Raw genomic sequence first — 25604 nt, forward strand, 5'->3', positions numbered from 1 at the left:
AAGGACAAAGAAATAAGAAAAAGTGGAAACAGCAGTAGGCACTATACAGATACATTTTATTGTATAACTCTTTGGCTATGCTAAATTTTTAATTCCAAGCATCCAGATCCAGGTACTGGTTTGAAAACTGTAGAATATTTTTCATGGGACAACTCCTTTAGAGGGCTTCAACATTTTAACGATGAAATTTGTTTTATAAAATATTGTAATCTATGCTATACTGCAATAGGGAGAAAGACCACAATAAACACCATATGGAACATACTGTCTAACACAAGGTCAGTAAGGAACATCTAACATAAGGCAAAACAGTTCTCTAAACTTACCCTTGTGCCCTTCTAACAGATGACTTTGTAAATATCAGATCACTGTATGGCAACTTTTTGAATTTTTCTCTGCCGACTGCAACGTAAAACTGTCCATTTTCTAATTCAGAGCCATCTTGAATGGGAACTCCTTCTAATGTGTATAATCTAAAGGGAATGATCAGGGATTCATATTTATTGGATTTGTTCATAAATTTGGTATTATCTACACAGATTTATTGAAATACAGTCTAAGGACAAGTTTGGATTTGGCGAATGCCAGCAGAATGTTACCTGTCATCCGCCAACTTCCTTAGAGCACTGACAGATTTAAAAGGGTTTTCCAAGATTTTTATACTGATGACCTATCCTGTGGATAGGTCATCAGTATCTGATCGGCGAGGGTCCCCGGTGTCGGACCACCACCAATCAGCTGTTTGAGAAATGACCTTTTCCCCTGTGAGTGCTGCAGCCTTCTCCGTGCTTACCAAGCACAGCTCCATACATTGTATAGCGGCTGTGTTGGGTTTCGCGCTCAGCCCCATGCACTTCTATGGGGCTGAGCTGTGCCAACGCCACCTGACCCATAAATGTGTCAACTTTGGCCTACGGAAAGCTGAGAGAAGGTTTCGGACCCCCACCGATCAGAAACTGATGACCTATCCAGAGGATAGGTCATCAGTATTAAAATCTCCAAAAAAAACTTTAATCTTTCCCTTTTTGCTCCCCAGGACAATGCCCTCAGGCTTTCAAACTGGTTAGTTGGCACAGTGGGTCCATACCCACTGCCCGTTACGGAAAATAAAGCAAGTACCTGTGTACAGCTCCACTTCGGAGTTTCACTTTGTCTGTAACCAAGGCAAGAACAAATTCCCACTGATCCAGGACTTTCCCAGGTATCAATAAACGCACCACTGGGTTCATGATATCACCATTAGCAATAAGGCTGAAGGGAAAAGACAATAAACATAGTAAATCTGAATATAGTTCAATATAAAACAATACCATGATCTAAATGAGAACATGAGATTACTCACAACACAGTACACGGCTCTTGAAGATTTTTTCTAAATCTTGCCGATACATTGATTCTGCTGTGGGACACAGGTTTCACCTGAAAAAAGACCAATAAGAATCTTTTTGTTCACACTCTTACAATAAAAAAAAGGATATAGTTTAATAGTTACATGGTCTCTCTATGGCTACAGTTGTAGGCATGGGATTTTGTCAAGACTCTGTGAAATAATGAGAACTGCTTCCACAAATGGAGGCTGGGACCATCTGGAGAAGCCTCAAGATAAGGAAGTTCCCTGGTGAACATCTCTCTCGATTACACAGGCCCTAGGACTGCCAAGGCAGCATGAGGACCACATAAAGAGTACTACTTTCAATACGACTTGGATGGTAGGTGTTATGTGAAAAAAGAGCATACAACAGTAATGAATATAAGGAAATGCATCAACTTACTAAGACCATGTCTACATAGCACTGTTAGGAAAGAGGGGCAATCTCCAACTTGATCACCTTGAATCATATGTACAAGTAGCAATAATATGTTGGACTAAATAAACATTTGTCGTCATTTATCAAACTGATGTAAAGTAGAACTGGCTTAGTTGCCCATAGCAACCAATCAGATTCCTCCTTTCATTTTCCAAAGGAGCTGTGAAACATGAAAGTTGGAATCTGATTGGTTGCGATGGGCAACTAATCCAGTTCTACTTTACACCAGTTTGATAAATCTCCCCCATTATGTTGATCAAGTCGAATGCTGCTTTTCCTTACATTGTACAGTGAGCAAGAATGTAATGAACATTATTATCATGGGACGTAAAGGTTAGCCATTGGCTTAGCTATTCAGCAGACTGGTATTATGGATACTTCTGAGATGATAGATGTTAAAGGGTTTTTCCAGGATCAGTATACGGAGAGCATATCCTCAAGATCAATATCAGATTGATGAGGGTCTGACTCTCAGCACCCCTGGTGATCAGCTGTTTGAAGGGGTCACAACTCTTGTGAAAGCGCTGCACTCTCTTCAATGTTTTCTGTACCTCAGTTCGTTGGCCTACACAATGTCTACTTTTGCATGGCGTACACATAGATGCACCAAGGTAAACACTGAAGAGGCTGCAGGACAGTGCTGTTGCCCATTCAAACACTTGATCTGAGTGGGTGCTGAACATCCGACCCCATATTAATGGCGATCAATATGCTGAACCAGAAAACACCTTCAAAGGTCAAACCTTCATGTAGTTATGCAGAAATGTCACAAATATTGGCTGGCAGTTGAGTACTTGGTACAAAAGTCAAACACTTCACTATCATAAACATGTTCTATATGTATACTATTATCTAAACATAGTTATAGAGATATTCTCTTCATTATTATAACGGTGCCCCCTAGTGTTTTATATGTAAAGTAATGTGCATGTCCACCTACTGAGGTGGTCGCACATGCTCAGTTCGATCCTTCAACTGCCACCGCATCTACTGTTAGAAGCTGTAACAGTTAGGCTGAGTTCACATCAGCGTTCAGCCTTTCCGTTCTCCTGCTCCGTTATAGGAGCAGGAGAACGGAAAGGACGGATTCGGCACATAACTGAGCCGAACGGAGCCTACGGACCCCATAGACTATAATGGGGTCCGTTAGGTTTCCGCTCAGAAGATGATTTTGGAGCGGAGACAAAAGTCCCGCATGACCAACATTTTTATCTTCGCTCCAAAATCATCTTCTGAGCGTAAACCTAACGGACCCCATTATAGTCTATGGTGTCCGTAGGCTCCGTTCGGCTCAGTTATGTGCCGAATCCGTCCTTTCCGTTCTCCTGCTCCTATAACGGAGCAGGAGAACGGAAAGGCTGAACGCTGATGCGAACTCAGCCTTACAGGGAGAGAGCTGCAGCAGAAGGAACACATCCCTGACATAGGACACACCACCTCAGGCCTCTTTCACACTGGCGTGTGCGCCCCGTTGCCGTATTGCGGGCCGCAATACACAAGCACAGTCCGTGGGGCAGGCGCAGCGGATCGCGGATCCATTCACTTGAATGGGTCCGCGATCCGGCCGTTCCGCAAAAAGATAGGACATGTTCTATTTTTTTGCGGAAGGGAAGTACGTGACGAAACGCCACAGAAGCACTCCGTAGTGTCTCCGTAGGGTTCCGTTCCGTGGTTCCGTTCCGCACCATTCCGCATCTCCGGATTTGCGGACCCATTCAAGTGAATAGGTCCACATCCGGGATGCGGAATGCCTACGGAACGGCACCCGTGTATTGCGGATCTGCAAATGCGGTCCGCAATACGCCAACGCGGTGTACACGCTAGTGTGAAAGAGGCCTTAGAAAGGACATACCCCCTCGCCTGCCAGCCTAAAGAAAAGATAGCAGAGAAACTGGAGCAATAAATGGGGTGATCACTGGATCCATGCAATGTACAGTACAGGGCTGGTTCTATCTTTCTTATGTACTATATGATGTGTGTTCATTTTTTACATCAGTCATTACAAAACACCATCAAGAGAGATGTCTTTTTTTTTTCTCTATACGAATGGTCCTGGAATACATCTTATTTCCGGATCCACCACCAAGGGCAAGTGTTGTAATACTCATGTCGTGCCGATGTAGGAACAAATCTCGTCATTGATTTTCACACATAAGAACATTTCTTATAAAAGTATCTTAATAATGAACAACGCTTTATCACATCTATAATGTCACATCTATGATGCTATAAGTAATCGCATGCGGACAGTCAAGCTACAGCTACAAGTACGGTGAATTTCATGCATGAACTATACGACATGGAAGAAACACGAGAGCTACATATGAAAACAGTTCTTCCATTTATAATGACGCAGTTAAAGGGGTTGTCCGGGTTCAGAGCTGAACCAGGACATACCCTTTTTTTCACCCAGGCAGCACCCTGAGGCTAGCATCAGAGCATCTCATGCTCCGATGCACTCCCGTTCCCTGTGCTAAATCGCGCAGGGCACAGGCTTTTTTGTTTTCAACACACTGCCGGGCGGTAACTTCCGCCTGGCAGTGTGTTCGGTGACGTCACAGGCTCTGAGGGGCGGGCTTTAGCGCTGCCCTAGCCGTTTTACTGGCTAGGGCAGAGCTAAATCCCGCCCATCAGTGCCAGTGACGTCCTGGGGTTCCTGTCAGCGACATGGAGAGCCCTGGTACGTCACCGGATCTCCTAAAAATGCCTTTGCCCTGCACAATTTAGCGCAGGGCAAAGGACAGCATCGGAGCATGAACTGCTCCGAGGCTCATGTCAGGGGGGGCTGCCTGGGTGAAAATAGAGGCATGTCCGGGTTCAGCTCTGAACCCGGACAACCCCTTTAAGTCTCTAGGACAGGGATGGCCAACCTGCGGCTCTCCAGCTGTTGTAAAACTACAACTCCCACCATACCCCAATGTAGGCTGATAGCTGTAGGCAGTCTAGGCATGCTGGGAGTTGTAGTTTTGCAACAGCTGGAGAGCCTCAGGTTGCCCATGCCTGCTCTAGTATATTAGATTTGGGGATGATTATATATTAATTTGTTCTATATTGTGACATTGGTGACAGCTGAGGACATTCCATATGTTTCCATCATGCTTCCATATGAAGTCTATGGACTATAAAGAGATGCATGTGAGAATATACAGTATATATGGTGGACGGTTACCTATCACAATGGCTATTTTAGCTCATGCAGATCCTAGGATTGGGGATAATTACAACTGATTAGGTTTATTCACCGTTTGATCCATTCGATTGAACACAAAGACTGTGTAATGTGAATGGCCGTTTCAACCAATCAATCTGGTTTAATTTGTCCGTTAAATCGTGTTAAATTTAGAAAAATCTATCCCCAATTATAGGAAATATTTGGATTTTTTTCATTACCAGTACTAAAGCATTTATACTTACATCCTCTGTGGGGGACTATTGGCAAACAGCAAAATGATAAAACATTTGTAGTTAGTATATAGTCTACCATAATACGAGGCACAACATAGATGAAAAATGTGTGTGTATATATACAGTACAGACCAAAAGTTTGGACACACCTTCTCATTCAAAGAGTTTTCTTTATTTTCATGACTATGAAAATTGTAGATTCACACTGAAGGCATCAAAACTATGAATTAACACATGTGGAATTATATACATAACAAACAAGTGTGAAACAACTGAAAATATGTCATATTCTAGGTTCTTCAAAGTAGCCACCTTTTGCTTTGATTACTGCTTTGCACACTCTTGGAATTCTCTTGATGAGCTTCAAGAGGTAGTCCCCTGAAATGGTTTTCACTTCACAGGTGTGCCCTGTCAGGTTTAATAAGTGGGATTTCTTGCCTTATAAATGGGGTTGGGACCATCAGTTGCGTTGAGGAGAAGTCAGGTGGATACACAGCTGATAGTCCTACTGAATAGACTGTTAGAATTTGTATTATGGCAAAAAAAAAGCAGCTAAGTAAAGAAAAACCAGTGGCCACCATTACTTTAAGAAATGAAGGTCAGTCAGTCAGCCGAAAAATTGGGAAAACTTTGAAAGTAAGGGCTATTTGACCATGAAGGAGAGTGATGGGGTGCTGAGCCAGATGACCTGGCCTCCACAGTCACTGGACCTGAACCCAATCGAGATGGTTTGGGGTGAGCTGGACCGCAGAGTGAAGGCAAAAGGGCCAACAAGTGCTAAGCATCTCTGGGAACTCCTTCAAGACTGTTGGAAGACCATTTCAGGGGACTACCTCTTGAAGCTCATCAATAGAATGCCAAGAGTGTGCAAACCAGTAATCAAAGCAAAAGGTGGCTACTTTGAAGAACCTAGAATATGACATATTTTCAGTTGTTTCACACTTGTTTGTTATGTATATAATTCCACATGTGTTAATTCATAGTTTTGATGCCTTCATAGTCATGAAAATAAAGAAAACTCTTTGAATAAGAAGGTGTGTCCAAACTTTTGGTCTGTACTGTATATATAAAGAAATGACTCGCCTAGTAATGTGATTAAAAATCATACTAGACTCCAGACACGCCTAGAGGAGAAAGTTCCTTATGGTCTTCAGTGTTTATGTCACAGCAAGACATAATCTTAACTCCAGCCTGTTTTGGGCCTTACTGACCAAGCGTTTTTCTTCCTTTTTTTTTATCATCGCGTTCCAAGAGCTATAACTTTTTTATTTTTCCGTCTATATAGCTTTATGAGGGCTTGTTTTTTGCGGGACAAGTTGTAGTATTTAATGACGCCATTTTTGGGCACACATAACTTTCTGATTAACTTTTATTAACTCTTTCTGGGAGGGAGATGGGAAAAACAGTAATACTGCCATTGCGTTTTTACGTTATAAATTTTACGGCGTTCATTTTTCGGTATAAATAACATAATATCCTTATTCTCTGGGTCAGTACGATTACAGTGATACCAAATACATATAGTTTGTTTTACGTTTTACTACTTAGTTGCAATAAAACCCATTTCTTTTGCATTGCCGCTTCCCAAGACCCATAACTTTTTTATTTTTCTTTCTATGGAGTTGTGTGAGGGCTTCATTTTTGCGGACGACTTGTATTTTTCATTGGTATCATTTTGGAGTAAATGGCGCTTTTTAAACGCTTGTTATTAGGTTTTTTTTTGTGGCAACTAAGAATAAATGAGCAATTCTGTCTTTTTTTTTTATTTTTTTTTACGACGTTCACCGTAGGGGATAATTTATGTGGTATTTATGTAGTCCGGATATTTATGTAGTTACGGATGCAGCAATACCAAACATATGGGGGAGATTTTTTTTTCCGCAATTTTTTTAATTGGAAAGCGTATTTTCAAAGGGAAAAAAAGGCAATTTTTTTTTTTTATGGAATTTTTTTTCATTTCATAAATGTGTTTTTTCTTTTTTTTTTTACGAGAGAGGCACAGCCTGCTGGAAATTACTGAAGGCCAGTCTGGGGCTTACATCAGAACCCTGTCAGCCTTCACACACATGGGAGACAGAGGGAGTCCGCTCCTGTTTAACAGCCCGGACGGGCACTCCTGCCGGTCCGGGCTGTTGGAGCAGGGCCGCGGCTCTCATGTGAAAGCCGGGTGCCCACTTCCCGCTGCACGGGGGACCTGTGCAGCGCTTAGATTGGACCGCCGTAAAAATGCAGCGGCCCAGCCTAAGGCCCCTTAGTGACCACCGTAAAAAGGGTATGGGTGGTCGCTAGGGGGTTAAAGCAACCAGCAGCAACGTCACTAAGCCTAATCAGTTAGAACTTTTTCGTGTTGCATGAAGTGCCATAAGCCGGGGCGCACCCACTTGCAGGGGTTTACCATTATCTACTCCTGCTGGTTGTTTTGTATAGCAGTTTTAACTTTACCATGATCGCTGGATTTTCTGTAGCAGCAAAAGAGTCGGACACCCGAATTCACACAGAAGACCGTCTATAACACAGACCTGCACCGCTCAGCTAGAGAAGCCAGTGGAGGTAACTGACTGTTTGCCGTTCATTTGTACTGAAGCTGGTTATTTGTGGGTGGAACACACCGATGGAAAGGTTACAAATCAAGGTTTTTTTTGCTGGTTACCTTGACATTCCTATCACTAGTCCTGGCCTATGACAGGCCTATGGACATAACATCACAGGAAATAAGAAAGAGCTACATGGACATGGTCATGTGATAAATCCCAGAATGGAAGAGAGGAGCAATAAAGTAAAAGAAACACATTACAAAATTTCAGACACCTTTGTAAACTATCATTTAAAAGGATGTTCATGCAAACCAAAAAACCTCTTTAAAGGGGTTCTCTGGGTTCAGAATGAGAATGCTAGGAGAAGGCTTCTGCCTAGCAGGGAGCCCGGTGACATCACCAGCACTAATGGGCGGGCTTTAGCGCTGCCCTAGCCTGTTTCAGCGCTAAAGCCCACCTATTAGTGCCGGTGACGTCACCAGGAACACTGCTAGGTGGAAGCCTCCTCCTAGCAATGGAAAAGTGTAAACAAACAGCCCATGCCGTGAGCGATGCAGTGCAGGGCTTCAATGCTCCACTCAGAGGGGCTGCTTGGGTGAAGAAGGGGATACGTCCGGGTTCAGTTCTGAACCCGGACAACTCCTTTAAGAAACTAAGCCAAAAATAATAATCCCTGGTGTCTGAACCATTGAGGGGGCATAGGTTGTGTGGAAATGTGGCATGGCTTCACCAGAAAGAGTTGTTGCTTAAGATGCGCCATTTTGCAGAAAAATGTTGCCACAAAATTCTGTTCAAACTAAGGCTAGTTTCACACTAGCGCCTAGGATCTACGCCTGACGGATCTCTCTGCATTTCGGCATTGCCAGAAGCATAAACGTCGCTGTCCAGCCCCATTAACTATATCGGGAACCAGCGGAGATCCGGCCACAAATGCTCAGAATCGTCTGGAAGAAAACCGATGTGTGGACTCATTTTGCACTCCACCAGGGGCCTGGAGTACACTTACAATTTTTTGTCAAAGTTACAATCCCAAATTTGGTTTACAATGTAGCTCCACCCACCAAACATCTGGCGCCCCTTAGTAAATGCAGATTGCCAGCCATGGCACAAACCACCCTAAAAATGGCTCTAATGTTATACATTTAGCACAGTTACCTATTCCACCAACAAAACAGGCAAAAACACTTCACGTTTCAGGGGCAGTACACCTAATACATTACCCCTAATGTTAGACAGGATTAGGCAGGGAGGAACATTTTCATTTTAATTCATTCTCAAGATCGTTGTGGCTCCCAGAGATCAGACCTCCCATGATCATAAAGCGATGCCATATTCTTTATGAGAGGTAAATACCCTTTCAAAAGGGGTGAGAGGGCAACAGTGATTTCAGAGGTGTCACTAACTCCACCAAGGGGTGATAAAAGGTACAGCAGGCATCACTACAGGCCAACCCCGTATCTTAGGTGAACTTTATTTAAGATATGGTATTAACTGAGGCTCACTGAATGTTTTTAATGCTGATTCTACAGGTACTCTAAATATGTTCCTAGGACCCTGATTAATGGCTCCGATTAGCTACTGTCACCGAGAGGCGCCAGATCAGATAATTGAGCTACGGAATGTTCAAAATCAGAAGTGAACAATCTCACAGTGAACGTCAAAACTAATGATTAACCCCAGAAAGTTAAAAAGAAACTTGTTTTCCCAGAACGCTTAAGAGGCTGACAATGTGTTATGTGCTTGTACTTGTGATGTCGTAGTCTGGTAAGAGTACGGGAATACTGTGACCTGGAGTCAGCAATGTGTATAGGAAAGGTATCATTCTATCAACAGGAAATACTATGCATCCCTTCTGGTTATTATTTAAGCCTAAAAGCCATGGGTGCACCATCACTTCATGCTAAAATTAGAAGTAAGGGCTCATTCAAACGAGCAATGAAAAACTTGACCATATTCTGTGCGCTAAAAACGGACAATTTTCTAACCGTGTTGAATCAGTTTTGTTCTGTTTGTCCTTTTTTCTGACCATATGGCATCAGTCCGTCATCTATTCTTTGCGTCCATAAAAAAAAAAAAAAAACTGAAAAATGCCCACCCAGCATTTTCTAGCAATCAGGCCTAGCCTGGTAATATGCCCTACTGGGTAGATTCCCAGTGGGCCGGTCTGTCAGAGGGCCACCTGACATGATTAAAAAGGAATTGCACTGATAAAACAAGTTCTGTAGTATCAGTACAGTTCCGAAGTTAGGGGAGGTCAAGGGACCATCATCACAGGTCCTTCACCCTCTGAGGAGAGTACGGAGGACAACTGCAGGAGAAACGCCCTCCTTCCAACTCCAGTGTCAATGCTCCTGCCAGACTCTGAGATATGTAAGAAACTGTAATGGAAACAATATTACTAGCCAGTGGGGGCTGAGTGGTTAGGAGGACAATGTTACTGTTACTGGGGGAGGGGTGGTCAGGGGACAATGCTGCCGTTGAGTTATTTTGTGCTGCACTGTAATACTTATTTGGCACTGCTGATGAGGTATTTTGTGCTGCCCTGTGATATTTATTTGGTGCTGATGGGGTGGAATTTTGTTGTTGCACAGTGGTATTTAGTTTGTTCTTTCGAGAAGGTACTCAATAGGGTCGTTTAAGATTTTAATACTGATGACCTATCCTCAGAATAGGTTATCAGTATCTGATCAGTGGGGGTCTGACACCCAGGATCCACGCCAATCAGCTGTTTGAGGAGACACTGGTGCTCCTGTGAGCACTGGGGCCTTCTCTCTGCTTACCAGTGCCTTCTCAAACAGCTGATTGGCGGGTGTCGGACCCCCACTGATCAGATACTGATGACCGATCCTGAGCATAGGTCATATGTATTAAAACTCGGAAAACCCCTTTAATGGTGCGTGGTGGTGTTTATTTGTCGCTGTTGGGAAGGTATTTTGTGATTCGCTGTAGTATTCATTTGGCGCCGTTGGGGAAGTATTTTGTGCTGCACAGTGGTATGAGATGCTGCTGGGGAGGTATTTTGAGCTTTTTCACAGTATATGGCACTGTTGTGAAGGTAACACATGTCCCTGACCATGTGATTAGGCGTTTCAGTGTTCTCCTTTTATTTCCTTTTTTGTATTAACAGTTTACAAAGGGCATGGCCAAGTAAAGCAAAATCCGCATTGTGCTCCACTACTTTTACGCTATATAATACGTGTGCTGGTGAGGTTTGTGTCCAGCCCTGCTAGCGCCCATCCATGAAAAATGGACAACACACTGCTGATATTCGGGTGCTGTCCATTTTTTTCACAGCCCTACTGAGAATCAACAGCTAATGGATGAGAACATAGCCCTAAATGTACACTTTCAACATCATATCTTTTTAGGTCCATCATTCTTTGTCTTTTCATAAAGACCTCCAAATCCCCTGCACTAAAGGGTACTTGCATCTTTGCAACAAAAAACATGAGGGTCACTTATTAAGACAGGCATTTTAGACGCCGGTCTTAATAAGCCCTATATCTGGCGGTTGATCCACCAAAGTTATGAAGAGGCGCATCCAGCGCTAGTCTAAATGTAAGTCCGCCCCTTCCTCTTCCCTTTCCCCACCTATTCCACACCCACTTTTTTAGATCTGACGTGAGCAGGGAAAAGTCGCAGATTGTAGTATATGGTATAGGCGCATTTCTGGATAATAAATGACCCCCATGATCTTTAGATTTGTACATTGAGAGGTTCTGGTTATGTTGCATCCAATCAGAGCGCACCGCTCTTTAATGTTGTAGCATGAGTGCTCGTGTCCCTTCCGTCCTCTCTCATACTCTGATATAACTGTACAAACTGTGAGAAAATGCAGCCCACAAGTTTTCCTATGGGATAAATTGCATGCTGTGGCTATGTCCCTATAGGTGCAAGCTGTAGGGAATTAACAAATCCATTAATACGTTAATACATAACTGGAATCCTACCATTCCACATTGCTCGTGGCAAACACCCTGTACTGTCCAGCTTGATAAATATGGATGTCTTTTTGCAGGAAGAAACTAAGTGCCCAGTGTGCCCACTATATCATTCAACCCAGGACATAGTGATTGCTGTTCCAGTTAATTTCAAATATGTTCAATGATTTTTTCACATTCAAATGGCCAAATCATTTTTGCAAACCATGATTTACACATAGGAGCTCGGTCATACCGATACAGGAAATCACTTTCACTAAACCATTACTAAAAATTGGAAGGCAAATTATTTTTCAGAATGTCATGCTGGGAACTAAGGGACCTGGTTAAAGCATGAAAGACATCTCCAGACCATTATTTCTGGAATGTGTCTACATTCTTGCTCTCTGAGCTTACAAGCCTATGGCTACAGTTCTGAGATATTCTCGAATATAGATCACTGATTTACTGGAGCTGCGCTAACAGGGCCGAAATGACATAAGTGACTTTGGCTTTTTGGCTAAAATCAAGTGCAGTATCTGTTCTTATCAGGTCCTGGTGCTACAGAGCCGCCGCCAGGATGTACAACAGAGAACCACATGGTCATCCCTAGGGTGTACGCTTTTGGCCATTAGAGCCATATGGTAGGTGACCAATGGACCGCCGGGGCTGAGATCTGCTTGAAAGCCTGAGGTGCAGAAGTGACCCAGCAGTGGTGACCCTGGGGTGCCTGAATTCACCCATTGAGTGATGGCACATTTGCACGCACTACACTATCACACATTTTGAGCACACACACCTCTATTTTTTGCCCGTGTTTCAGGCCAGGTGTAAGGAGGAGGAATTTTTATAATTCTGGCTGAATGTCCAAGCTGTAATCAGCACACATTCACTACTGATTTATGTTTTGCTTCACTGTGTTCACTTTACACGTTGTTTGTCACCAAGATCTTCAGGCTGCAGCGCCTTTATGGGTTACCCCTCACTGTGACCTGGGGGTGTGTGGCCATATTGGTTCCTCACCCCTCTGCAAAACCCCTTGGCCTCTTTTTCCAGGGAGAGGCCAGACCAAGACTTTTGGCATTTGGCCAACACCTCGGGTGGCAGCCAGGTGGAAGCCAGAGCAAGACTGGCAGTTCTCCAGCTTTGAATGTGGGATGGCCCTAGTCCTGGTCCCTTGCAGGAGCCTTCTGGCCTGGAGGGATCGGGATTGGTTTATGGGGGGGCCGTTCTCTTATGGCGAGGGCCTGCGGTGGACTGTGACCTAGTGCACGTTTTTAGGCACACGCATGGACACTTACACATACACATAACTTAATTAAAGGGGTTGTCCCATTTCAACAACTTATCCCCTATTCAGTCTGATCGTCTGAGTTCGACTGTTGGGTCCCCTGCCGATCATTAGAATGGTTTTCAATGTTATCCTATTAGAAAGGAGCAGTGGACACACAAGTGAGCTACCACTCATGGGGCTGCCAGAGATAGTTGAGCACTTGAACTCAGCTACTTTCAATCTCGTGAGCGGCGAACACCACTGAAACGGGTGAACACAACCTCTGTCCTTATGACCAGCTTGGTCCCTAGTGGTTGAACCCCCGCTTGTCAAACACACACTTTTCTGGTTTTGAAAATTTAGACAATGTATAATTATCAAAGGCAAGTACAAACCGGATTCCAAAAAAGTTGGGACACTAAACAAATTGTGAATAAAAACTGAATGCAATGATGTGGAGATGGCAAATGTCAATATTTTATTTGTAATAGAACGTAGATGACAGATCAAACGTTTAATCCGAGTAAATGTATAATTTTAAAGGAAAAATACAATTTTCACGGTGTCAACAAATCCCAAAAAAGTTGGGACAAGTAGCAATAAGAGGCTGGAAAAAGTAAATTTGAGCATAACGAAGAGCTGGAAGACCAATTAACACTAATTAGGTCAATTGGCAACATGATTGGGTATAAAAAGAGCTTCTCAGAGTGGCAGTGTCTCTCAGAAGCCAAGATGGGTAGAGGATCACCAATTCCCACAATGTTGCACAGAAAGATAGTGGAGCAATATCAGAAGGACTTTGCATCTATCATCATCAACTGTGCATAACATCATCCGAAGATTCTGAGAATCTGGAACAATCGCTGTGCGTAAGGGTCAAGGCCGTAAAACCATACTGAATGCCCGTGATCTCCGGGCCCTTAAACGACACTGCACCACAAACAGGAATGCTACTGTAAAGGAAATCACAGAATGGGCTCAGGAATACTTCCAGAAACCATTGTCAGTGAACACAATCCACCGTGCCATCCGCCGTTGCCAGCTGAAACTCTACAGTGCAAAGAAGAAGCCATTTCTAAGCAAGATCCACAAGCTCAGGCGTTTTCACTGGGCCAGGGATCATTTAAAATGGAGTGTGGCAAAATGGAAGACTGTTCTGTGGTCAGACGAGTCACGATTCGAAGTTCTTTTTGGAAATCTGGGACGCCATGTCATCCGGACCAAAGAGGACAAGGACAACCCAAGTTGTTATCCACGCTCTGTTCAGAAGCCTGCATCTCTGATGGTATGGGGTTGCATGAGTGCGTGTGGCATGGGCAGCTTGCATGTCTGGAAAGGCACCATCAATGCAGAAAAATATATTCAGGTTCTAGAACAACATATGCTCCCATCCAGACGTCATCTCTTTCAGGGAAGACCCTGCATTTTTCAACAAGATAATGCCAGACCACATTCTGCATCAATCACAACATCATGGCTACGTAGGAGAAGGATCCGGGTACTGAAATGGCCAGTCTGCAGTCCAGATCTTTCACCTATAGAGAACATTTGGCGCATCATAAAGAGGAAGGTGCAACAAAGAAGGCCCAAGACGATTGAACAGTTAGAGGCCTGTATTAGACAAGAATGGGAGAGCATTCCTATTTCTAAACTTGAGAAACTGGTCTCCTCGGTCCCCAGACGTCTGTTGAGTGTTGTAAGAAGGGGAGTGTCACGGCCATGGCTATGACCGTGACTCCTGAACCGCATGCGGTTGTCAGCGGTTTTCTTTGGTGTTCAATCACAGGTGAGGGCTGTGGTATTTGCCTCACCTGTGGTTGCCGCTGGCAACAGTGTGTATGTGGCAGCGTAGCAGGCTGAGCTGTGCCATTGCAGCTCGCTACGTTGCGCATGCGGTTTTGTGTGATGTGTGTATGTGTGCACTTCCTTTTTAGGTTATTGTGTGCACGTCTCCTTAAGTGGTGTTTTCCCTTCCCTGGTGTTGGAAGGGTTAATCTCCTTCCTAGTGTGTGTGTGCACTGGGTGTGTCCGACTGTGGGGTGTGGCTTCTTGGCCTATAAAGCCTCATTGCTTTTGCAGGCCTGCAGGTTGCTTCAGCCATGCTTAGCTGAGAGCAGCCTCATGTCTTTGCTACCTGCCAGTAAGAGCCACCCCTGTGGTCATAACCATAATGTCGCATTAAGTTATTTCTAGTTATGTGTGATGTCCGTGTGATGTTTTATATGTGATTTTGTGCAGCTATGGATCTGGGTCCCTGTGTGGGGATGCGTTTGTGATCTGCACCCTGCTAACACAGGGATCCAGTCAGCAAGGCTGTGGCAGGTAGGTGGAACTCTTTGTTCACCTGCCATATCCATAGAGCTGTTTATGTCTCCCCTTTTCCTGCAGCTTGGCCGTTGAGACTCCTGCTCCTCCGTGTCTAGGAGGAGTGGGCTTGTCTTACTCAGCTCCTAGGTGAGGGTCATCTTGAGGGCTAGCAGGGACTTTTAGGTTCCGGAGCATGGGCCCTCCTACCATCAAGGTTGGCTCATGTAGCTAGGAGCCAGGGTCAGGTTAGGGATGCGTTTAGGAGGTGACCTGCTCCCTAATCCTGTCTTCATGGCCAAGCAGCCGTAACATCACCGGGCCCCACACGGCTGAGGATTTCCCCCATCCTCAGCCGTGACAGGGAGATGCCACACAGTGGTGAAAATGGCCTTGTCCCAACTTTTTGGGGATTTGTTGACACCATGAAATTCTGATTCAACATTTTTCCCTTAAAATGGTACATTTTCTCAGTTTAAACTTTTGTTCCGTGATTTATGTTCTATTCTGAATAAAATATTAGAAGTTGGCACCTCCACATCATTGCATTCAGTTTTTATTCACGATTTGTATAGTGTCCCAACTTTTTGGGAATCCGGTTTGTAATGTAAATGTCTACAGGAACTTTAGAAGCTGTTGAAAATTCATTGGGCGTGTTTGACTAGCTCATGGAGTAAGAAGCATGCCTGGACATGTCCACAAGAAGACTTGCTGATCCTTAAAAGCTAATGAGGAATTCTTGACTCAAAATATTCAGCGAAAAGCTGTTCAACTATAACAAATTTAGTCATTAACCTCAGCAGTAGCATCAACCAACAGATCAAAGACATCGGAAACTAAATTAAAGGGACAATCACCAGAAAATTGACTATTAAACCACACAGTGGGGGAGATTTACTAAGCATGTTGCACCAGAATTATGGCGTAAAATGCACCCCCAAAAAATGGCGTTTTGATTTGCACCAAATATATCAACAGTTTTCTCCAGAATTTTCACGATAAAGAATGCATCACGCCAGAAATGAGTTATAAATTGGCGCATATTACGTCTCATTTATCATCCTCATATGGGCAGATGTGGCTCAAATTGTTGCGGACAATTAAGCCAGCTTATGTGGTGGTGGTGGTTTGTGTAAAAAGTCACATTTATGAAAAGTGAAACCAACTCGTGGTGGCAACAAGTGATAGGTAAGTATTAAAACAGGATGTAATTATGATATTTTTCTAATATGAGCTAAACAACAGAGTTTTGTCAGAAAACTGACATCCTACAAAAACAAAAAAAATAACAAAAACGTCCCAAGTATGAAACAAAAGTTGCAATTTACCAGTGGAAATGTCGCAAATATGCTTCAAAAGTCGCAATTATGTTTCAAAAGTCTCAACTGTAGTCTGGCAGAGGGGTGGCTGAAATGGCACATTTTGGTTTAAAAAAGTCGCATTTTAGTGCTGTTGATGTTAAAATGTCACAAATCAAGAGAAATAGGTGGCTAATAAAGTTGACATTTTCAAAAGTCACATTTTACAAGTGGTGTGCGCCTTTTGATATAGGAGGTGAAACAAATCACCAGTTTTGATTTGTAACTTTAGTACTTTTTTGGCGCAAATTACGCCATTATTGATAAATGTCCGCCAGTGCCTTGTGGGCTAGCTCCGCTGGAAGTGTTGTGCACTCCGCTAACCTATTTCGGCTTGAAGAACAGACGGTCTGGGTTCACAACACATATCTGAACGTAGCCTAAGTGATTCATTGCTTCATACTGGGGAAAATGAACTTTTAATCCACATGCAAATGAGCAGATAAGTGCACCAAAAAGGCCCAAGCTTCGATGTACACCCTTGAGCCTCCTCCTCCCTCGTCTTCTAGGTTGTCAGGACCAGGAATCAAAATGCAGAGGGAGAGGCTGGCAGAGGACGGAGGAGGAGTGAGGGTGCCTTGGGCCACCCTTCTGCTTAACTGCTCATTTACATATGCATTAAAAAGTATTTCTTCTCATTTGCATATGCATCACAAATGTTTTCCCAAGCGTGAAGCCACGAATCGCTAAGTGAAAGATACCATTACATTCCCATGAGCTAGCCCTACAAGTCTGGTGTCTGGTTTAAAACTGAATTTCCTGGTGACAGATTAAGTTTCTGGGTAGTTCCAGGCTATTTATCATGTATAAATATCAGTGTCATGTTCTTTCGAGCCTAGTTATACACCCATGCAATAAGCTCCTATTGATACAGTAGATACATTAGGAGCAATGTTGACAGGAAGCTCCATTAAATATTTTCATGGTCTCAATTCTAGTCCGATTTGGCACCGTGATGCAATTTAATAGGGAGACAAGTTAACATTTCTCTTTGCTTCAGTGGGTCTTCTTCTTGGATTAGAGGAGCTCCATTCCCCTTCACTCACATCATGAAGGAGGAGAAGTAAAACATCTAGGCAATCAAGTATGGTGCAAAGATCACTCCCCCATAAACTGCAGCAAATGTACCAGTAAGGCCTCATGCACACGACCGTTGTTGGGTTCTGTGTCGGTTGTTCCGTTTTCCGTGATTTTCTGCGGACCCATTGACTTTCAATGGGTCCGTTGAAAACTCGGAAAATGCACCGTTTGTCATCCGCGTCTGTGATCCGTGTTTCCAGTCTGTGTAAAAAATAGGACCTGTCCTATTTTTTTCACAGACAACGGTTCGCGGACCCAAGTCAATGGGTCCGTGAAAAAACACGAAGGCACACAAGATTGTCATCCGCGTCCGTGATCCGTGTCCGTTTTTTTCCTATCATTTTCAAGGCAAACTTGACTTAGATTTTTTTTTCACTTTTCATGTTTGGTGATCCTCCAAAAATCAAGGAAGACACACGGAAACAAAAACGGAAACGGATCACGGAACAACGTAACCCCGTTTTGCGGACCGTGAAAAAATACTGTTGTGTGCATGAGGCCTTACCCTAATAAATCTATACCAACTCTCATGTGCCCCCCCAGCCTCTCATGTGCCCCCCAGCCTCTGATCAGCCCCCCAGGCTCTCATGTGCCCCCCAGCCTCTCATGTGCCCCCCAGCCTCTCCCTCTTATCAGCCCCCTCTGGTAACTCAAACCCACCCCCCCTCCCTCTCCAGTATTAATCATTGGTGGCAGTGGCCGCAGAGTCCCCCTCCCCCCCCCCATCATGGGTGGCAGTTGGTGGCAGTAGGCAGGGGTTAATTGCGGCGGATCGCAGCGTGCAGTCATAGGGGCCGGGATATGGCCGGCACATGAACGCTACGTTGGTATTCAGGCATTCATTGGTGGCGCAGTGGCCACAGTCCCTCCCCTCCTCCTCCTCTGTTCTTATTAGTGGCCAGTGGCAGCCGCGCACAGTGGGTAGGGAGGGACTCCCTCCTTCTCCACTGTGCCGGCTCAGGAGAACATGGTGCGTGCCGAGAGCGCGATCATTCACTACCGCTCCGTGGTCATATCGCGGTCCGGCGATATAGGCGATATGCACAAAATCCATATCGTGGCACAAATTTATATCGCCTATATCGCCCACCCCTAATACGAACAATATTTGTTATAGCAGTGGGTGTAGAACCAGTGTGTCAATAAACTTTGGGCTAAACCTAAGTGTGTAATCCTGGTGCCTCACTGGTATTCATCTTTTAACTCCTACAGTATATAGGGATCTGAACTTTGTTGCAGGGAACCACCAGAACGCTACCTCCTGAGGTAGTGCTGGTGTGGCTGACAGCTGACCCATGGGGGTCAAAGACACCAGTGCAAGGCACCAAAGAAACAAGAAAAACATGTAGTCAGTAACAGGCAGGTCAGGGCAGGCAGAGTTCGTGTGAATCTGTGAAACAGGTCCAGGTCAAGGTTGGCAGCAGAAGCTCACAACGGTAGCTGATGAGCAATTAGAAGCAGCTGTGCCGTAGCAGAGCAAGGAGAGGAGGAGAGTAGTAGTGAAGGCAAACATGGAAGTAATAGTTGCTTAATGAGTAATATTCCTAACAGAAGTAGCAGAGCAGCGACTGACAAAGGCTGCCGATGTAACAATATATGTGTGAATATTCTATGTAACTGAGTGGATCTTTTTCTGGAGATAATTATTTAAGTCACTCTATGTATAATATTTTGTATGGCAGAATACTGACAAAATAAAAAAAAGCCAAAACTTCTAAAAATGTTTTATATGACTATTTACGAAAGGATAGGTCATCAATTTTAAAAGCCTGGAAACCTTTCATGTCTGCAAGGTATTGAAGGTGCCATGAGGCGACTGCCTATGCAGTGCAGTCTTCATTAGTTAAAGGGGTTCTCCAGGAATTAAATAAATGAAAATACTTAAATATTACTTTATTATAAATATATTCCCAAATACCTTTCATTAGTTCTAATGGCTCATTTTGTCTGGGGAGCAATCATTAGGATAATTAAAATGGCCACCATTCTATTATTGCACACAAAACCTGTCCTAATCACACAGGAGGACAAGTTACTTCACAACATCCTGCTCTCTGTTTGTCAGGGATTATGATCCTAAATACAGCTGATAAGATTTTCAGCTGAATCTCTAGTCTTGAGCGTGCATATTCGAAAAGCAATTATTTTTTTCGCGAATATCGGCACTTCGAGAATTTGCGAATATTTAGAATATAGTGCTATATATTCGTAATGACGAATATTATTATTTTTTTTAACACAGTACATTTCAGGTGATCATCCCTCCCTTCTTCCAGCTTGTGGGCCAACGAGAAGGCTTTGTCACAGCTTAGCAACATCCCTAGCAAACAGAAAAGTTGCCTACCCCATGCCGATATTTCGCGTGCGTTACGCGAATAATACAATGCCAATTTTCGCAATCAAGAATATAATATCGAATTCGCGAATTCACGAATATATGACGAATATTCTACAAACTATTTGCGAAATATCGCAAATTTGAATATTTCCCCTGCCGCTCATCACTATGAATTTCTATAGGAATGGGGTTCATGACAGGTGAAGTATGGAGAGGAGGTGGGGGGTATAGTAATGAGCAGCATCACTTGTATGCAGTCACCATTACCATAGCAACACATTACCACAGTCTGTCCTCTCTGTATTTCATGTCTCCTCATGAACTCCATTCCTACAGAGCTTCAGCTGAAGAGCATATTAAACTGCATTGATTGCTCCCTAGACAAAATGAGCCATTATAACTAATGAAAGGTATTTGGGAATATATTTATAATAAAGTAATATTTAAATATTTTCATTTTCTTAATTTCTGGAGGACCCCTTTAACGCAGTTCTAGACCGCAGCTAGCTGGGACCCGAATCGATCATGACCACGCCATATGGTTGTAACCTTACTAACTGACCTAATTTCATGTAAATGAGAGCTCACACGATCATGTACACAAATAATCTGATGGAGGTAAAGGAGTTATAGATGCTTTTTTTAATTATGGCATGAACCCTATCTAAAGACTCAATATTAACCACCTCCCGTCCGCCCATAGGATATAAACGTCCAGGAGGTGGATCTCTATTTCTGAATGGACGTTCCAGAACGTCCGTTCAGAAATTGCAGCTGCACGCTAATCGTACAGCTGCTGATCGGGTTGCCCGCTGTCAGTGACAGCAGGGCAATCCAGAGAGAAGGCAGGGACAGTGCCCAGGTGTCCCTGCCTTCTGGACCGCTGCATACACAGCGCTCACCGAGTGCTCATGTGACCGCCGGGATCGGAGAGTGCAGGAGCTGTGTGAGGACTTTCAGAGACCTCGATCAGCCCTGCACCGAGGCTGTACAGCGCAGTATTGTGCTGTACAGCCTCTCTGGGGGGTGTATTTCTCCTGTAACTAGGGCTCCTATGTCAGCACCAGTTACAGGAGAAATCAACAATGAAAAAAAAAATGAAAAAGTGAAGTAAATGTCCCCCAGAGGTCTTGTATGACCTTATGGGGGACAAATAGTGTAAAATAAAAAAAAATAAAAATAAAGGGTTAAGAAAAAAAATTAAAAAAAGGTTTCACATGTAAAAAAAAAAAAAAATTCCCCAAGTAAGGAATAAAAAAAAAAAAAATTAAAAATAGAAAAATTAAAATAAAATAGACATATTTGGTATTGCCGCGTCCGTAAAAACCAGCTCTATAAAAATATCACATGACCTAACCCCTCGGGTGAACACCATAAAAAAAAAAAAAAAGTCAAAACAAGCAATTTTTGTCACCTTACATCACAAAAAGTGCAACACCAAGTGATCAAAAACACGTAGGTCCCACAAAATGGTACCAATAAAACAGTCACCTCATCCGGCAAAAAATGAGCCCCTACATAAGAAAATCTCTCAAAAAATAAAAAAAACTATAGCTCTCAGAACATGGACACATTAAAACATAATTTTTTTGTTTGTTTTTGTAACTTCAATAAATAAGAAAAAGTATACATATTAGGTATCGCCACGTCCGTAACAATATGCTCTATAAAAATGTCACTTGACTAAACCCTTCAGGTGAACGCTGTAAAAATAAATAAATAAAAACTGTGCTAAAACAACCAATTTTTTGGTCACCTTGCCCCATAAAGTGTTATAATGAATGATCAAAAAATCATATGTACCCAAAAATAGTAGCAATTAAACTGGCACCTTATCCCCTAGTTTCCAGAATGGGATCACTTCTTGGGAGTTTCTACTTTTGGGTACATCAGGGGGCTTCAAATGGGACATGGCATCTAAAAACCATGTGGAGTTCCTTTTCTTCTGCGCCCTGCCGTGTGCCCATACAGCAGTTTATGACCACATGTGGGGTGTTTCTGTAAACTACAGAATCAGGGCCATAAATATTGAGTTTGGTTTGGCTGTTAACCCTTGCTTTGTAACTGGAAAAAAAATTATTAAAATGGAAAATCTGCCAAAAAAGTGAAATTTTGAAATTGTCTCTCTATTTTCCATTAATTCTTGTGGAACGCCTAAAGGGTTAACAAAGTTTGTAAAATCAGTTTTGAATACCTTGAGGGGTGTAGTTTTTACAATGGGGTCATTTATGGGGGTATCCACTATGTAGGCCCCACAAAGTGACTTCAGACCTGAACTGGTCCTTAAAAAGTGGGTTTTGGCAATTTTCTTAAAAATTTGAAGAATTGCTTCTAAACTTCTAAGCCTTCTAATGTCCTAAAAAAATTAAATGACATTTCCAAAATGATGCCAACATAAAGTAGACATATGGGGAATGTTAAGTAATAAATATTTTATGAGGTATCACTTTGTTTTAAAAGCAGAGAAATAGAAATTTAGAAAATTGCAAATTTTTCAAAATTTTTGGTAAATTTGGGATTTTTTCATAAATAAAGGTGAAATATTTTGACTCAAATTTATGACTATCATGAAGTGCAATGTGTCACGAGAAAACAATCTCTGAATGACTTGGATAAGTAAAGGCGTTCCAAAGTTATTACCACATAAAGTGAGATATGTCAGTTTTGCTAAATTAGGCCTGGTCAGGAAGGGGGCAAATGGCCCAGATGGCAAGTGGTTAAAGTCATTGCTATTACAATAAGGGTATGTATCTTGCGGTCCACAAAACGCGGATCCGCAAAATATGGATGACCTCCGTCTTTCATCCTTTTTATATATTTTTTGCGGACCCATTGAAGTGGTTCGCATTTGTGGCCAAGTATACAAGTATAGGACATTTTCTATCTTTAGGGAAATGGCCGTAAGGATGCAGAAAGCGCACACTGGTCGTGCGAATGTACCCTTAGAGACCGAAAATAAGATTGTCATAGCCCAACGCGCTATTGATTAGGTCAACATCCAACCACACTAACAACACCTCCACAATGGGCAGGAACAGAAGTTCCATTTTGGACACATATCATGTCGAACTGCTTGGGTGATATGCAAATTTAGATTTATTAAAATGCACAAGAATAAACTAGGATATACACTGCTCAAAAAAATAAAGGGAACACAAAAATAACACATCCTAGATCTGAGTTAATTAAATATTCTTCTGAAATACTTTGTTCTTTACATAGTTGAATGTGCTGACAACAAAATCACACAAAAATAAAAAAATGGAAATCAAATTTTTCAACCCATGGAGGTCTGGATTTGGAGTCACACTCAAAATTAAAGTGGAAAAACACAGTACAGGCTGATCCAACTTTGATGTAATGTCCTTAAAACAAGTCAAAATGAGGCTCAGTAGTGTGTGTGGCCTCCACGTGCCTGTATGACCTCCCTACAACGCCTGTGCATGCTCCTGATGAGGTGGCGGACGGTCTCCTGAGGGATCTCCTCCCAGACCTGGACTAAAGCATCTGCCAACTCCTGGACAGTCTGTGGAACAACGTGACGTTGGTGGATAGAGCGAGACATGATGTCCCAGATGTGCTCAATTGGATTCAGGTCTGGGGAACGGGCGGGCCAGTCCATAGCATCAATGCCTTCGTCTTGCAGGAACTGCTGACACACTCCAGCCACATGAGGTCTAGCATTGTCTTGCATTAGGAGGAACCCAGGGCCAACCGCACCAGCATATGGTCTCACAAGGGGTCTGAGGATCTCATCTCGGTACCTAATGGCAGTCAGGCTACCTCTGGCGAGCACATGGAGGGCTGTGCGGCCCTCCAAAGAAATGCCACCCCACACCATTACTGACCCAATGCCAAACCGGTCATGCTGGAGGATGTTGCAGGCAGCAGAACGTTCTCCACGGCGTCTCCAGACTCTGTCACGTCTGTCACATGTGCTCAGTGTGAACCTGCTTTCATCTGTGAAGAGGACAGGGCGCCAGTGGAGAATTTGCCAATCTTGGTGTTCTCTGGCAAATGCCAAACGTCCTGCACGGTGTTGGGCTGTAAGCACAACCCCCACCTGTGGACGTCGGGCCCTCATATCACCCTCATGGAGTCTGTTTCTGACCGTTTGAGCAGACACATGCACATTTGTGGCCTGCTGGAGATCATTTTGCAGGGCTCTGGCAGTGCGCCTCCTGTTCCTCCTTGCACAAAGGCAGAGGTAGCGGTCATGCTGCTGGGTTGTTGCCCTCCTACGGCCTCCTCCACGTCTCCTGATGTACTGGCCTGTCTCCTGGTAGCTCCTCCATGCTCTGGACACTACGCTGACAGACACAGCAAACCTTCTTGCCACAGCTCGCATTGATGTGCCATCCTGGATAAGCTGCACTACCTGAGCCACTTGTGTGGGTTGTAGACTCCGTCTTATGCTACCACTAGAGTGAAAGCACCGGCAGCATTCAAAAGTGACCAAAACATCAGCCAGGAAGCATAGGAACTGAGAAGTGGTCAGGTCACCACCTGCAGAACCACTCCTTTATTGGGGGTGTCTTGCTAATTGCCTATAATTTCCACCTGTTGTCTATCCCATTTGCACAACAGCATGTGAAATTGATTGTCACTCAGTGTTGCTTCCTAAGTGGACAGTTTGATTTCACAGAAGTGTGATTGACTTGGAGTCACATTGTGTTTTTTAAGTGTTCCCTTTATTTTTTTTAGCAGTGTATAATATTGTATTTAGAGTAATATAGGAATGTATATAGCTCACACATTGCACAATGTGATGCTATATTCCCTAGCAGCTAAACAGTAAATAGAAAACTGGTGGTTACCGTAATTACGTTACTAGGGTGCAGTTGAACACAACATGATGGTTTTCAATGAGATGACCTATTGCTGGAATGGGATGTATTTCCATATACTGTGTTTTCTAGTGACTTGTGGCATTGCATAGTCCTACATTAAGATGACAGCATTCATTTATAATTGATACTGATAATTCATGGTCATTTACTAAAGTGCAGAGAAACAGAAGAAGGGCTGATTTATGATCTGGTAGACATGAATGTGTATACGTAGTGAAAGCATAGAAGAACAGCTCTGGAGTATGTACAGTTGTGTTAAAAATAATAGCAGTCAGACATCACTAACCTGATCAATCACTGTTTTTGGTAGAAATGATATTTCTACATGGCAAATAATTTACTAGCAGGTGTAGTAGAGTAATAGAAATCCAACAGTCATGACATGCATGCTGCTGATTCTCTGTAATTCAATCACTTATTGAAAGGGGCATGTTCAAAATAATAGCAGTGTGGAGTTCAAAGAGTGAAGTCATTCGTTCTTTGAAAAACAGGTGGCAATTATTGCCCTTATTTAAGGAAGGAAGGCAGCAAATGTTGTACGTGCTGGTAACAGTGCATTCCTCTATGAAATTCTGAGGAAAATGGGTCGTTCCAGACATTGTTCAGAAGAACAGCGTACTTTAAATAAAAAGTTGATTGGAGAGGGGAAAACATATAAAGAAGTGCAGAAAATGATAGGCTGCTCAGCTAAAATGATCGCAAATGCTTTAAAATGGCAACCAAAACCTGAAAGA

The 25604-nt window shown here is 43.2% G+C and overlaps 1 protein-coding gene across 2 annotated transcripts in view; it reads right to left on the bottom strand.

Moving 5' to 3' along the window:
- DCDC2 (doublecortin domain containing 2) overlaps positions 1-25604 on the bottom strand; it is a 135965-nt gene that overhangs the window by 82158 nt on the left and 28203 nt on the right. For both annotated transcript variants that reach the window (XM_040432877.1, XM_040432878.1), the window contains exons 3-5: positions 1343-1419; positions 1120-1251; positions 327-473 (exon numbers count right to left, since the gene is read on the bottom strand). In XM_040432877.1, coding sequence (XP_040288811.1) covers positions 327-473; positions 1120-1251; positions 1343-1419 — 356 coding nt within the window. The remainder of the gene's footprint in view (positions 1-326; positions 474-1119; positions 1252-1342; positions 1420-25604) is intronic.

The sequence above is a fragment of the Bufo bufo genome, chromosome 5, assembly GCF_905171765.1.
Source record: "Bufo bufo chromosome 5, aBufBuf1.1, whole genome shotgun sequence".
NCBI classification, from domain to species: Eukaryota; Metazoa; Chordata; class Amphibia; order Anura; family Bufonidae; genus Bufo; species Bufo bufo.